Source organism: Hemiscyllium ocellatum, chromosome 33, assembly GCF_020745735.1.
Source record: "Hemiscyllium ocellatum isolate sHemOce1 chromosome 33, sHemOce1.pat.X.cur, whole genome shotgun sequence".
Lineage (NCBI taxonomy): Eukaryota > Metazoa > Chordata > Chondrichthyes > Orectolobiformes > Hemiscylliidae > Hemiscyllium > Hemiscyllium ocellatum.
In genome coordinates, this window is record NC_083433.1 from 15892002 (window position 1) to 15906929 (window position 14928).

Consider the following 14928-nt stretch of genomic DNA (forward strand, 5'->3'; position numbering starts at 1 on the left):
CAAACGTGCACGTGCACACATGGAACATGCAAGTACATACATGCAAACATGCACATGCATACACAAACACATGCATGCATACACACATGTTTACACACATACAAATATGTACACACACTGGAACATGCAGTACATGCACACAAACATGCACATGCACACATGCGAACATGTTCACATATACACATGACACACATACGCACACACATATATGCATATACACGTGTTTACACACACACGAACGTGCACACACACACATACACATGGACATAAATGCACGTGCGCATGCACACACACAAACACACACACATATGCAAACAATTGCACACAAGCATAGTCGATAAGGGTGGTGCTGGAAAAGCACAGCAGGTCAGGCAGCATCCAGGGAGCTGGAGGACCTAATGCCCAAAACATCGACTCTCCTGCTCCTCAGATGCTGTCTGACCGGTTGTGCTTTTCCAGCAACACCATTCTTGAATCTGGCTCACCAGCATTCCTCACTTTCTCCACACGCACTAACATGCACATCGTCAATAAAACCCAGTCTTACCTCAGGGGCACGTCAACCTCTTGAAACTGCATTGCCGGGTATTAAAACCTCAGGCGTCATCTTTGCAATTGAAGAGAAACCGATCCTGTGTTTCCTGCTTAGGTTTGTGCTGCAGTTCCCAACATCCATCATTTCCCAGGGCCTCATCAGAGGATCTTTGAAAACAAGGTTCAAATCGAAGCTATTCTCCAGGATTTCATCCAACAGCACAAAGACTCACTGGATGCTGAAAGGATCCGTGATTTCATTGATGCCTACCTGCTGGAAATGGAGAAGGTGAGCACAGTCCCAAAAGCAATTTTGCTGCCCATTAGAATATTGTCCATTGAGATTTGGTCTGTGCAGAATCATCCCCAGGGTGAGGGGGAGAAGATGTCTGTGTGACTGCCCAGGCCTCCAGATCGTGGGGAAAGTCGGGGGGCGGGGGAGTGTGCTGAAAGAATGGCCTCCAGTCAGGAACTGGAATCCAAAGTGAGGAAACAAGGAATGACCTTTGGGAAAGGCACTGAGTGACCTTTCTTTTTGTTTCCAGTTTAGTTTGAAGGCAGAGTCATTGCCATAAAGGATCTCCATGGAATTCTAAATATTTCAAGTTGGGATTTAAGCTTGAGACTCCAAGCTCAGAGGCAGGGACACTGCCATCTCAAGAATCCTTTTTGCTTCATGGTGATCAGAGGTTGGTCCTGCAGGCTCAGAGAATGGAGGGAAAAGCTGGAGAGCTGAGGGGAGAGGGAGGAGAGGTCTCTCTCACACAGTGTGAGTTTGCCCTGACCCTGTACCCATCTTCTCCACAGTAAATACTGACACAAAATACTCAGTTAGTACCTCACCCATCTCCTGTGGTTCCACACATAGACGGCCCTCGTTGATTTTTAAGGGACCCTAGACCCTCCCTGGTTACTCTTTTGTCCTTAATGCATTTGTCAAATTTCTTTGGATTCTCCTTAACTCTATTTGCCAAAGCTATCTCGTGAATACTTTTTGCCCTCCTGATTTCCCTCTTATGTATACTACTACTGCCCTTATAGTCCTCAAAGATTCACTTAATCCCAGCTGTCTATGCTTGCCAACTTCCTCCTTTTTCTTGGCCTGAATCTTAATTTCTATAGTATTTCAGCATTCCCTACACCTACTAACCTTGCTCTTCACTCTAACAGGAACGTACTGCCTCTGGACTCTCGTTATCGCATTTCCAACCATCCTTTTACCAGCGAATAGCCCCTCTCAGTCAGCTTTTGAACGTTCTTGCCTAATATCAACAAAATTGGCCTTACTCCAATTTAGAACTTCAACTTTTAGATCTGGCCTATCCTTTTCCTTCACTATTTTAAAACTAATAGAATTGTGCTCGCTGGCCCCAAAGTGCTCCCCCACTGACACCTCAGTGACCTGCCCTGCCTTATTTTCCAAGAGAAGATCAGCTTTTGGACCTTCTCTGGTAGTTCCATCCATATACTGAGTCACAAAGTTTTCTTGTACACATTTAACAAATTCCTCCACATCCAAGACCTTAACACTATAGCAGTCCTAGTCTATGTTTGGAAAGTTTAAATCCCCTACCACTACAACCCCATTATGGTGGGCAGCACGGTGGCACAGTGGTTAGCACTGCTGCCTCACAGCGCCTGAGACCCGGGTTCAATTCCCGACTCAGGCGACTGACTGTGTGGAGTTTGCACGTTCTCCCCGTGTCTGCGTAGGTTTCCTCCGGGTACTCCAGTTTCCTCCCACAGTCCAAAGATGTGCGGGTCAGGTGAATTGGCCATGCTAAATTGCCCGTAGTGTTAGGTAAGGGGTAAATGTAGGGGTATGGGTGGGTTGCGCTTCGGCGGGTCGGTGTGGACTTGTTGGGCCGAAGGGCCTGTTTCCACACTGTAAGTAATCTAATCTAATCTAAAAAATCTATTCTAACAGATAACTGACAAACTTTGCTTCTCAATTTCCCGCTGACTATTAGGGAGTCTATTGTGCAATCCTAGTCGGGTGGTCCTAGTTCCCTGGATGTACTCCCCAGAATATTCTCCCGAAGTACAGCCGTGATGTAAAATGCCACTCCCCCTCCTTTCTTACCCCATCTTTATCCTTCCTATAGCATTAATACCTGGAAAATTAGGATGCCACTAGTGCCCATCCCTGAGCCATGTTTCTATAATTGCTACAATACCCCAGTCTCATGTTCCCAACCATGCCCTGAGATCATTTGCCTTACCTGTCAGACCTCTTGCATTGAAATAAATGCAGTTTAATTTACCTCGTTCTCTGCCTTTCTCCTGCCTGTCTTGACTAATTGACTTGCTCCTCTTCGCATCTGCCCCAGCCTCAGACTTGACTGTTTGCCCACTATCTGTTGGGTGCCCCACACTCCCTGCTCCTTACTCGTTTAAAGCCTCCAGAGTCACACTCCCTGACGGTATATTAGGCCCCTTCAAATTCAGGTGCAACGTTATACAAATCACATCTACCCCAGAGGATAGTCCAATGACCCAAAAATGTGAATCCCTGACTCCTACACAACTCTTCAGTCACGCATTCATCTCCCCTATCCTCCTATCCCTACTCTCATCAGCATGTGACACCAGAGACTAATTACCCTTGCGGGTTGACTTTTTAACTCCTGCCTGATTTCCGATATTCTTTCTTGGGAACCTCATCCCTTTCTCCACCTATGGCACCAATGTGTGCAATGACCTTATTCTGGTGCCTCTCCTTTTGAAGTCTTGCACTTTTTAAAAAATTACCTGGGAGACTGGGGGAGGGTGGGGATGCGTCCAACAGGTCTCCATTTCTATCTCCAATGGCAAGTTGACTTGACTATCAGTCAGCAAACATCTTCTCCTTATTGTTGATCATTTGGCATTTGCCTAATGGCAAAGGTTTTGCGGTCAAATCCTGGAGTGAGATTCGTCCTTGTGATCTTGATGTATGAGGCCAAAAATCACACAACACCAGGTTATAGTCCAACAGGTTTACTTGGAAGCACTAGCTTTCAGAGTGACGCTCCTTCACCACCTGATTGAGCGGCGCTCGAAAGCTAGTGCTTCCAAATAAACCTGTTGGACTATAACCTGGTGTTGCGTGATTTTTTTATTTGGTTTTGTACACCCCAGTCCAATACTAGCATCTCCAAATCCTGATGTATGAGAATGACCTACTCAGCCGTGAACAGAAAGAGTATTTCTTTCCTCAGGAACGTAACTTCCCTGGTTCTTGTTTAACGGATGGAAACCTGCTGTATAATATTTACGACCTCTTCCTGGCCGGCACTGAAACCACCATGACCACACTCCGCTGGGCTCTTCTGTATATGATGGCTTATCCGGATGTACAAGGTAAGATCACATCTCTGACACCAAGCAAGGAGAGTTCCAACGAAGATTGTCAGAACAGTGGCACAGTGGTTAGCACTGCTGCTTCACAGCGCAGGAGACCCGGGTTCAATTCCTGACTCAGGCAACAGACTGTGTGGAGTTTGCACATTCTCCCCGTGTCTGCGTGGGTTTCCTCCGGGTGCTCCGGTTTCCTCCCACAGTCCAAAGATGGTATGACAGGTCGGCGCAGCATCGAGGGCCGATGTGCGGGCCAGGTGAATTGGCCATGCTAAATTGCCCGTAGTGTTAGGTAAGGGGTAAATGCAAGGGTCTGGGTGGGTTGCGCTTCGGCGGGTCAGTGTGGACTTGTTGGGCCGAAGGGCTTGTTTCCACACTGTAAGTAATCTAATCTAATCAAAAACATGATAAATTGAAGATGTTCGGGTTTTCCGGCAGTAAGGCTCGCATTTACGGAGCAAACCTGATTATCCGACAAGATCCCGATCCTTGGCTAAACTACGTTATCCGGTACTCGATTAACCGAATGAAATACTACCTGCCCATGATAATCGAGGTTCCTCTGTATATAGCGTTCATCACATGAACACCAGGGATCAAAGTGTCTCACAGCCAGTGATGAGACCAGGAGAATTTTCCTTTCCTTTCAGGGGGTTGTGTGACTCTGGAGCTGTCGATCTCAGAAGGCAGGATGTAAGTATTTGAGACAAAGGAAGAAGTGGACAGATCATTGTTGGTGAGAGAGAATCAACGGTTACAACTGCAGTGTGGGAACAGGCCATTTCGCTCCAACAAGTCCACACTGACCCTCTGAAGAGTAACCCACTCAGATCCATTCCCCTATGTTGACCCCTGACTAATGCACCTAACCTACACATCCCTGAACACTATGAGCAATTTAGCACAGCCAATTCACACTAACCTGCACATCTGTAGACTGTGGGACAAAACCCACGCAGACATGGGGAGAATGTACAGACTCCACACAGACAGTCGCCTGAGGCTGGAATTGTGGAGTCATTGTGAAATGTTGCCTGGCATGGTAGGAAGATCGTATGAGGAAAGGCTGAGGCACTTGGGGCTGTTCTCATTGGAGAAAAGAAGGTTTAGGGGAGATTTGATAGAGGTGTACAAGATGATTAGGGGTTTAGATAGGGTAGACACTGAGAACCTTTTTCTGTTAATGGAGTCAGCTGTTACTAGGGGACACAGCTTTAAATTAAGGGGAGGTAGGTATAGGACAGATGTTAGGGGTAGATTCTTTACTCAGCGGGTTGTGAGTTCATGGAATGCCCTGCCAGTAGCAGTGGTGAACTCTCCCTCTTTATGGTCATTTAAGCGGGCATTGGATAAGCGTATAGAGGTTATTGGGCTAGTGTAGGTTAGGTAGACTTTGGTCGGCGCAACATCGAGGGCCAAAGGGCCTGTACTGCGCTGTATTTTTCTATGTTCTATGAACCCAGGTCCCTGACGCTGTGGGGCAGTAGTGCCGATCACTGAGCCACCATGCCACACCAGTTGTGAAACAGACCAGGTCTCCCATCCCATTGAATGGCAGGGGAGATCTACTCTGCTCTTATTGCATACACGTTCGTTTGTTTCTGCCCCAAAATCAAATGAACGCTGTGGAAAATTGGCAACCTGAATTATTTATTTTGATAAAATGAAGAACTGTGGACACTGGAGATCTGAAACCAAAACAGAAATTGCTGGAGGAACTCAACACAACAATGACAAGGTCCCCCAGTCCCTATTTACCACCCACCAGCCTCATCATCCAAAGGATTGTAAACTTCCATTTCTGCCTCTTCCAGTGGGATGCCACTACCGGACACACATTCCCTTCCCCCTCCCTTGTCTGTATTCCACAGGGAACATGCTGTCCAGAATAACTCAGGTCCACACCTCCTCCATTCCCAACAAATCCTCATCCAACCACGGCACCTCCCCATGAAGTTTGCAGAAGTGTAACTCCTGCCCATTTACCTCCTTCCTCCTCACCATCCAAGGCCCCAGACACACCTTCCAGTGATTTATCTGCACTTCACTCAATCTGATCTACAGCATTCACTGCTCACAATGTCATTTCCTTTCCTCAGGAGTCAAAATCTTCGAGTAAAAAGTGAGGTCTGCCCCTCCCCTCCCCTCCCCTATCAGCGTTCCGCAAAGACCACTCCCTTCGTGACTCCCTCATCAGGTCCACACCCCCCACCAACCCAACCTCCACTCCCGGCACCTTCCCCTGCAACCGCAGGAAATGTAAAACTTGCGCCCAAACCTCCTCCCTCACTTCCCTCCAAGGCCCCAAGGGATCCTTCCATATCCGCCACAAGTTCACCTGCACCTCCACACACATCATCTATTGCATCCGCTGCACCCGATGTGGTCTCCTCTACATTGGGGAGACGGGCCGCCTACTTGCGGAACGCTTCAGGGAACACCTCTGGGACGCCCGGACCAACCAACCCAACCACCCCGTGGCTCAACACTTTAACTCTCCCTCCCACTCCACCGAGGACATGCAGGTCCTTGGACTCCTCCATCGGCAGAACATAACAACACGACGGCTGGAGGAGGAGCGCCTCATCTTCCGCCTGGGAACCCTCCAACCACAAGGAATGAACTCAGATTTCTCCAGTTTCCTCATTTCCTCTCCCCCCACCTTGTCTCAGTCGGTTCCCTCGACTCAGCACCGCCCTCCTAACCTGCAATCTTCTTCCTGACCTCTCCGCCCCCACCCCACTCCGGCCTATCACCCTCACCTTGACTTCCTTCCACCTATCACATCTCCATCGCCCCTCCCCCCAAGTCCCTCCTCCCTACCTTTTATCTTAGCCTGCTTGGCACATTCTCCTCATTCCTGATGAAGGGCTCTGGCCCGAAACATCGAATTTCCTTTCCTTGGATGCTGCCTAACCTGCTGTGCTTTAACCAGCAACACATTTTCAGCTCAGGAGTCAAAACACAGACTGACTGACCGCTCTGTGGAACACCTGCGTTCTGTCTGTAAAGATAATCTTCAACTTCTGGTGACCAGCCACTTCAATGCGTCACCACGCTCCAATGCCAACATTTCTGTCACAGTGTTCAAACGAGTCTCAGCGCAAGCTCGAAGGACATTTCATTTTCTACTTGGGGACCCTGCAGTCTCTAGGACTCAACATCGAGTTTAATAGCTTTGCAGCCTAATTCCATCCTTCCATGTTTTTTGACCCACCCCCACACCCTGCCCTGTTGTGACATATAGAACATAGAACATAGAAAAATACAGCATAGTACAGGCCCTTCGGCCCTCGATGTTGCGCCGATCCAAGCCCACCTAACCTACACTAGCCACTATCCTCCATATGCCGATCCAATGCCCATTAAATGCCCATAAAGAGGGAGAGTCCACCACTGCTACCGGCAGGGCATTCCATGAACTCATGACTCGCTGAGTAAAGAATCTACCCCATAACATCTGTCCTATACCTACCACCCCTTAATTTAAAGCTATGCCCCCTCATAATAGCTGACTCCATACGTGGAAAAAGGTTCTCATGTCAACCCTATCTAAACCCCAATCATCTTGTACACCTCTATCAAGTCACCCCTAAACCTTCTTTTCTCTAATGAGAACAGCCCCAAGTGCCTCAGCCTTTCCTCATACGATCTTCCTACCATACCAGGCAACATCCTGGTAAAACTCCTCTGCACCCGTTCCAGTGCCTCCACATCCTTCCTATAGTATGGCGACCAAAGCTGCACACAATACTCCAGATGCGGCCGCACCAGAGTCTTATACAACTGCAACATGACCTCAGGACTCCGGAACTCTATTCCTCTACCAATAAAAGCCAGAACGCCATATGCCTTCTTCACAGCACTATTTACCTGGGTGGCAACTTTCAGAGATCTGTGTACATGGACACCAAGATCGCTCTGTTGCTTTTAACACAGCCACTGGCCTCACTGTGTTCCTTCAATCTTTCTACCTTGCCCTTTACGTTTTTGTACCTAAGATGGTGTCATGTGTGGGCGACATTGTACACTTTTCACTGTCCTCCTGTGCTTTTTTCACCTCAGTACACGTGACAATAAAACCGAAGTCTAAATCTACTCCTTGGCCCATTCTCACATTAAATGCAAACAAAAACTGAAAGAACTGTGGATGCTGTAAGTCAGAAACAAAAACAGAAATGACTGGAAAAGCTGGCAGAATCTGTAAAGTCAGAGCTGACCTTTCAGGTCCAGTGACCCTTCCTCAGACGTTCTCCCCACAGATGCTTCCAGACCTGCTGAGATTTTCCAGCAATTTCTGTTTTGGGTTGCTTTCAGTATAGTTGATCCCATTCCCTCCTACTCGTAGTGCTTGTTATCACTCATTCAGCTTCTCTTCTGCATTGGCCTGCTATCCATTATCTCCTTGTTTACCTCACTCTTTCTTATTTTCTTTCTGTGTCTCTGGGCTCCACTCACCTCTCATGCCACCCACCCTTACCCAACCACACCTTCAGCGTAAATGCTGCTAAAGGCACTAAAGAAGTGTCGGCAGACTCGAAACGTTAACTCTGTTTTCTCTCCACAGATGCCGGGTTCTATTCCAGCCTCGGGTGACTGTCTGTGTGACGTTTGCACACTCTCCCCGTGTCTGTATGGGTTTCCTCCAGGTGCTCCATTTTCCTCCCACAATCCAAAGATGTGCAGGTTAGGGTGAATTGGCCACGCTAAATTGCCCTTAGTGTCCGGGGATGTGTAGGTTAGGCTGGGGAAAAGGTAGAGTAATAGGATAGGGGAATGGGCCTGGGTGGGTTACTCTTCAGTGTGGGCTTGATGGGGCAAATGGCCTGTCTCAACACTGCAGGGATTCTATGAATGTCTCCTATCAATTGCTGTCAGACCTGCTGAGTTTTGTTGTTAGCAACTGCTAATTTTGTTGTTTATTTTGACATTCCTCTTTTGCTTTACAGAGAAGTGCCAGAAGGAGATTGACGAGGTGATTGGCAGCTCCCGCGACCCATCATTGGACGACAGGCCCAAAATGCCTTATGTTAACGCTGTCATTCATGAGGTTCAAAGATTCGGCAACATTATTCCGTTTTCAGTCAGTCATGCTACAACACAAGACACTGAATTTATGGGATACACTTTGAAAAAGGTGATTTACTCTTTCCTAGGTCTATCCTTATCCCTGAGTAACATAACCATTGGTGTAGGTAAACAGGCCACTGGGCCCAGTTATAGAGTCATCCAGCATGGAAACAGGCCCTTCAGTCCAACCAGTCCATGCTGACCATGTTCCCAGTCTAAACTAGTCCCACCTGCCTGCTCCTGGCCTATATCCCATTCCCATTTCCCATTCAGGTAATTATCCATGTGTCTTTTCAACATTGCAACTGTATCTGCATCCATCACTTCCTCAGGAAGTTCATTCCAAACACGATTCATTCGTGTAAAAAAAGTTGCCTCTCCTGACCTTTTTAAATCTTTCTCCTCTCACCTTGAAAATATGACCCCGGTCCATGAAGAGAGAGAGAGAGAGAGAGTTACAAAAGCAGCTGAAATTGTGATCATCACAGTGAGCTATTCCCATGTTAACAACTAACAGAAGGTTTGTAAAAAGTATATTCTCTGTTTGAAAGGTAACAGAAGATAATAGCAGGAGTAGGCCATTCAACTTGCTTTATAAGAGATAAGATTTATAATCATCTAGAGAGGAATAAGTTGATTAGAAGAACAAAAAAAAAAATTACAGCACAGGAACAGGCCCTTCGGCCCTCCAAGCCTGAGCCGATCCAAATGTACTATCTCAAGCTGTCGGTCAACTCCTAAGCATCTGTATCCCTCTGCTCCCCTCCTACTCATGCATTTGTCCAGACGCATCTTAAATGATTAGGGATAGTCAGCATGGTTTTGTGAAGGTTAGGTCATGCCTCACAAACCTTATTGAGTTCTTTGAGAAGGTGACCAAACAGGTGGATGGAGGTAAAGCAGTTGATGAGGTGTATATAGATTTCAGTAAAACATTTGATAAGATTTCCTATAGTAGGCTATTGCACAAAGTTCAGAGGCATGGGATTGAGGGCGATTTAGTCATTTGGATCAGAAATTGGCTTGCCGAAAGAAGGCAGGGTGGTGCTTGATGGGAAATGTTCATCCTAGAGTTCAGTCACTAGTGGTGTACCACATGGATCTGTTTTGAGGCCACTGCTGTTTGTCATTTTTATGAATGACCTGAATGAGGGCGTAGAAGGATGGGTTAGCAAATTTGCAGATGACACTAAGGTCGGTGGAGTTGTGGACAGTGCGGAAGGATGTTGCAGGTTGCAGAGAGACATAGATAAGCTGCAGAGCTGGGCTGAGAGGTGGCAAATGGAGTTTAATATGGACAAGGTGGGGTGTAACAGGAACAAAGAGCACTGGGCTAATGGTAAGATTCTTGGTAGAGTGGATGGGCAGAGAGAGCTCAGTGTCCACGTGCATGGATCCCTGAAAGTTGCCACCCAAGTTGATAGGGTTGTTAAGAAGGCATACTATGTGTTAGTTTTTATTGGTAGAGGGATTGAGATTTGGAGCCATGAGGCCATGTTGCAGCTGTACAAAACTCTGGTGCGACCGCACTTGGAGTATTCTGTACAGTTCTGGTCACCACATTATAGGAAAGATGTGGAAGCTTTGTAAAGGTGCAGAGGAGATTTACCAGGATGTTGCCTGGTATGGATGGAAGGCCTTATGAGGAAAGGCTGAGGGACTTGAGGCTGTTTTCGTTGGAGAGAAGAAGATTGAGAGATGACTTAATAGACACATATAAGATAATCAGAGGGTTAGATAGGGTGGACAGGGAGAGCCTTTTTCCTCAGATGGTGATGGTGAGCATGAGGGGTCATAGCTTTAAATTGAGGGGTGATAGATATGGGACAGATGTCAGAGGCAGTTTCTTTACTCAGAGAATAGTAAGGGCAACAATAGTAGGCTCTCCAACATTAAGGGCATTTAAATGGTCATTAGAAAAAGAGGAGGGGGTGTAGCACTACTAATCAGAGAGAGTATCACAGCTACAGAAGCTTCCATTGTCAAGGTAGATCTGTCTACCGAGTCAGTATGGGTGGAAATTCGGAACAGCAAGGGAGCAGTCACCTCGTTAGGGGTTTACTACAGCCCCCCCCCCCCAATAGCAGCAGGGAGATGGAAGAAAGCATAGGCCGGCAGATTTTGGAAAAGTGTGGACGTAGTAGGGTTGTTGTAATGGGTGACTTTAACTTTCCCAATATTGATTAGAACCTCCTTCGAGCAGAAGATTTGAATGGAGCTGTTTTTGTAAGGTGTGTTCAGGAGGGTTTCCTAACTCAGTACATTAACAGGCCAACGAGGGGAGAGGCCATTCTAGACTTGGTGCTCGGAAACGAGCCGGGGCAGGTATCAGATCTTGTGGTGGGAGAGCATTTTGGTGATAGTGACCACAACTGCCTCACATTCTACATAGCTATGGAGAAGGAGAGGATTAGGCAAAGTGGGAAGATATTTAATTGGGGAAGAGGAAACTATGATGCGATTAGACATGAGTTAGGAAGCATGGACTGGGAGCAATTGTTCCATGGTAAAGGCACTACAGGCTGTTTAAGGAACAGTTGTTGCAAGCAATGAATAAATATGTCCCTCTGAGACAGGCAAGAAGGAGTAAGATAAAGGAACCTTGGATGACGAGAGCAGTGGAGCTTCTCGTCAAAAGGAAGAAGGTAGCTTACATAAGGTGGAGGAAGCTAGGGTCAAGCTCAGCTCTAGAGGATTACAGGCAGGCGAGGAAGGAGTTCAAAAATGGTCTGAGGAGAGCCAGGAGGGGGCAGGAGTAAGGCTTGGCAGAACGGATTAGGGAGAACACAAAGGCATTTTACACTTATGTGAGGGATAAGAGAATAGTCAAAGAAAGAGTAGGGCCGATCAGGGATAGCATAGGGAATTTGTGTGTGGAGTCGGAGGAAGTAGGGGAAGCCCTAAATGAGTTTTTTGCTTCTGTCTTTATGAAAGAAATGAACTTTGTAGTGAATGAAACCTTTGAAGAGCAGGTGTGCATGCTGGAATGGATAGAGATAGAGGAAGCTGATGTGATGAAACTTTTGCCAAACATTAAGATTGACAAGTCGCCAGGCCCGGACCAGATTTGTCCTCGGCTGCTTTGGGAAACGAGAAATGCAATTGCTTCGCCGCTTGCGAAGATCTTTGCATCCTCACTCTCCACTGGAGTCGTACCTGAGGACTGGAGAGAGACAAATGTAATTCCTCTCTTCAAGAAAGGAAATAGGGAAATCCCTGGCAATTACAGACCAGTCAGTCTCACGTCTGTTGTCTGCAAGGTGTTAGAAAAGATTCTGAGGAATAGGATTTGTGACCATCTGGAAGAGCATGGCTTGATTAAATGCAGTCAACACGGCTTTGTGAGGGGCAGGTCATGCCTCACAAACCTTATCGAGTTCTTTGAGGATGTGACTAGAAAAGTTGATGAGGGTCGAGCTGTGGATGTGGTGTATATAGACTTCAGCAAGGCATTTGATAAGGTTCCCCATGGTAGGCTCATTCAGAAGGTCAGGAGGAATGGGGTACAGGGGAACTTAGCTGTCTGGACACAGAATTGGCTGGCCAACAGAAGACAACGAGTGGTAATAGAAGGAAACTATTCTGCCTGGAAGTCAGTGGCGAGTGGTGTTCCACTGGGCTCTGTCCTTGGGCCTCTATTGTTTGTAATTTTTACTTGTGACTTGGATGAGGGGATTGAAGGATGGGTCAGCAAGTTTGCAGATGACACAAAGGTTGGAGGTGTCGTTGACAGTATAGAGGGCTGTTGTAGGCTGCAGCGGGACATTGACAGGATGCAGAGATGGGCTGAGAGGTGGCAAATGGAGTTCAACGTGGATAAATGCAAAGTGATGCATTTTGGAAGGTCGAATTTGAAAGCTGAGTACAGGATTAAGGATAGGATTCTTGGCAATGTGGAGGAACAGAGGGATCTTGGTGTGCAGGTACATAGATCCCTTAAAATGGCCACCCAAGTGGACAGGGTTGTTAAGAAAGCATATGGTGTTTTGGCTTTCATTAATGGGGGATTGAGTTTAAGAGTCATGAGATCTTGATGCAGCTCTATAAAACTTTGGTTAGACTGCACTTGGAATACTGCGTCCAGTTCTGGTCGTCCTATTATAGGAAAGATGTGGATGCTTTGGAGGGGGTTCAGAGGAGGTTTACCAGGATGCTGCCTGGACTGGAGGGCTTATCTTATGAAGAGAGGTTGACTGAGCTCGAACGTTTTTCATTGGAGAAAAGGAGGAGGAGAGGGGACATAATGGAGGTATACAAGATAATGAGAGGCACAGATAGAGTCGATAGCCAGAGACTATTTCCCAGGGCAGAAATGGCTAACACGCGGGGTCATAGTTTTAAGCTGGTTGGAGGAAAGTATAGAGGGGATGTCAGAGGCGGGTTCTTTACACAGAGAGTTGTGAGAGCATGGAATGTGTTGGCAGCGGCAATTGTGGAAGCAAGGTCATTGGGGACATTTAAGAGACTGCTGGACATGCATATGGTCACAGAAATTTGAGGGTGCATACATGAGGATCAATGGTCAGCACAACATTGTGGGCTGAAGGGCCTGTTCTGTGCTGTACTGTTCTATGTTCGATGCTCCAGATGGATGATAATGGAATAGTGTAGGTTAGATAGGCTTCAGATTGGTTCCACAGGTTAGCACAACATCGAGGGCCGAAGGGCCTGTACTGCGCTGTCATGTTCTATGTTCTAACCCCTGGAGCCTGCTCCCTCCAATCTATATGATTGTGGCTGACAATCAAGCTCAATGCCTTAATCCAGCCCTCCCCTCCCCCCCCCCTCCCCCACCCGCCCCAATATCCCTTCATCCCTTTAGTCACAAGAACTGTCTACTTCCTTCTTGAAACATTTCGACACTTTGGCCTCAACCGCTTTCTGTGGTAGAGAATTCCACAGGCACACCCCTCTCTGGGTGAAGACATTACTCCTCATCTCAGTCCAAAAACACGATCCTTAAACTCTAACCCCCTGGTTCAGGACTTTCCTCATCATCAGGAGCATCGTTTCGGCATCTAACCTAACTAATCCTGTTAGAATTTTATAGGTTTCTGTGAGATCCCCCTTCATCCTTCGAAACGCAGTGAATATCCTGACCCACTTAATCTCTCCTCATAGTCAGTCAGAGAGTCTTCCATGAAGAGCTTATGCTCAAATCATCAACTCTCATGCTCCTCGGATGCTGCCTGACAGGCTGTGCTTTCCCAGCACCACAAGTTTTGATGAAGTCCTCACTTTCTCCAAAGAGTCATAGAGGTCTACAGCAGGGAAACAGGCCCTTCAGCCCAACTGGCCCATGCCGCCCAGTTTTCAGTAGTCTAGTCCCACTTGCCTTCATTTGGTGCATATCCCTGCATACCCATCCCACCCAGGTACCTGTCCAAATGTCCCTTGAATGACATAATTGTACTCGCCTCCATCACTGGCAGCCTGCTCCAAACACTCTCCATCCTCTGTGTGGAAAGATTACCCCTCTAGATCCCATTGTATCTCTCCCCTCTCACCTTCAACCTATGCCCTCTAGTTTTAGACTGCCCTACCATGGGGGAAAGCTGTTAGCTGTCTCCCTGCTCTATGCCTCTCATGATTTTATAGACCTCTGAAAGGGTCACCCCTACCCTCAAGGAGAAAGAAGTCCCAGCTTATCCTACAACGTCTCCTTAAAACCCAGTCCTGCCCACCCAGGAATCACCTTGGTGAGTCTTCACTGCACTCCCCCAATAACAAGAACATTCTCCCTCGGACAAGGAGAGCAAAGTCATAGAGTCATAGAGATGTACAGCACGGAAACAGACCCTTCAGTCCAACCCGTCCATGCCGACCAGATATCCCAACCCAATCTAGTCCCACCTGCCAGCATCCCTCCAAACTCTTCCTATTCATACACCCATCCAAATGCCTCTTAAATGTTGCAATTGCACCAGCCTCCACCACATCCTCTGGCAGCTCATTCCATACACGTACCACCCTCTGCGTGAAAAA

General features: G+C 47.3%; 1 protein-coding gene across 3 annotated transcripts in view; it reads left to right on the forward strand.

The window, feature by feature from the left end:
- The window catches only part of LOC132831431 (cytochrome P450 2D6-like), a 43916-nt gene that overhangs the window by 15605 nt on the left and 13383 nt on the right, over window positions 1-14928 (forward strand). For all 3 annotated transcript variants that reach the window (XM_060849580.1, XM_060849579.1, XM_060849578.1), the window contains exons 5-7: window positions 650-823; window positions 3735-3876; window positions 8823-9010. In XM_060849580.1, coding sequence (XP_060705563.1) covers window positions 650-823; window positions 3735-3876; window positions 8823-9010 — 504 coding nt within the window. The remainder of the gene's footprint in view (window positions 1-649; window positions 824-3734; window positions 3877-8822; window positions 9011-14928) is intronic.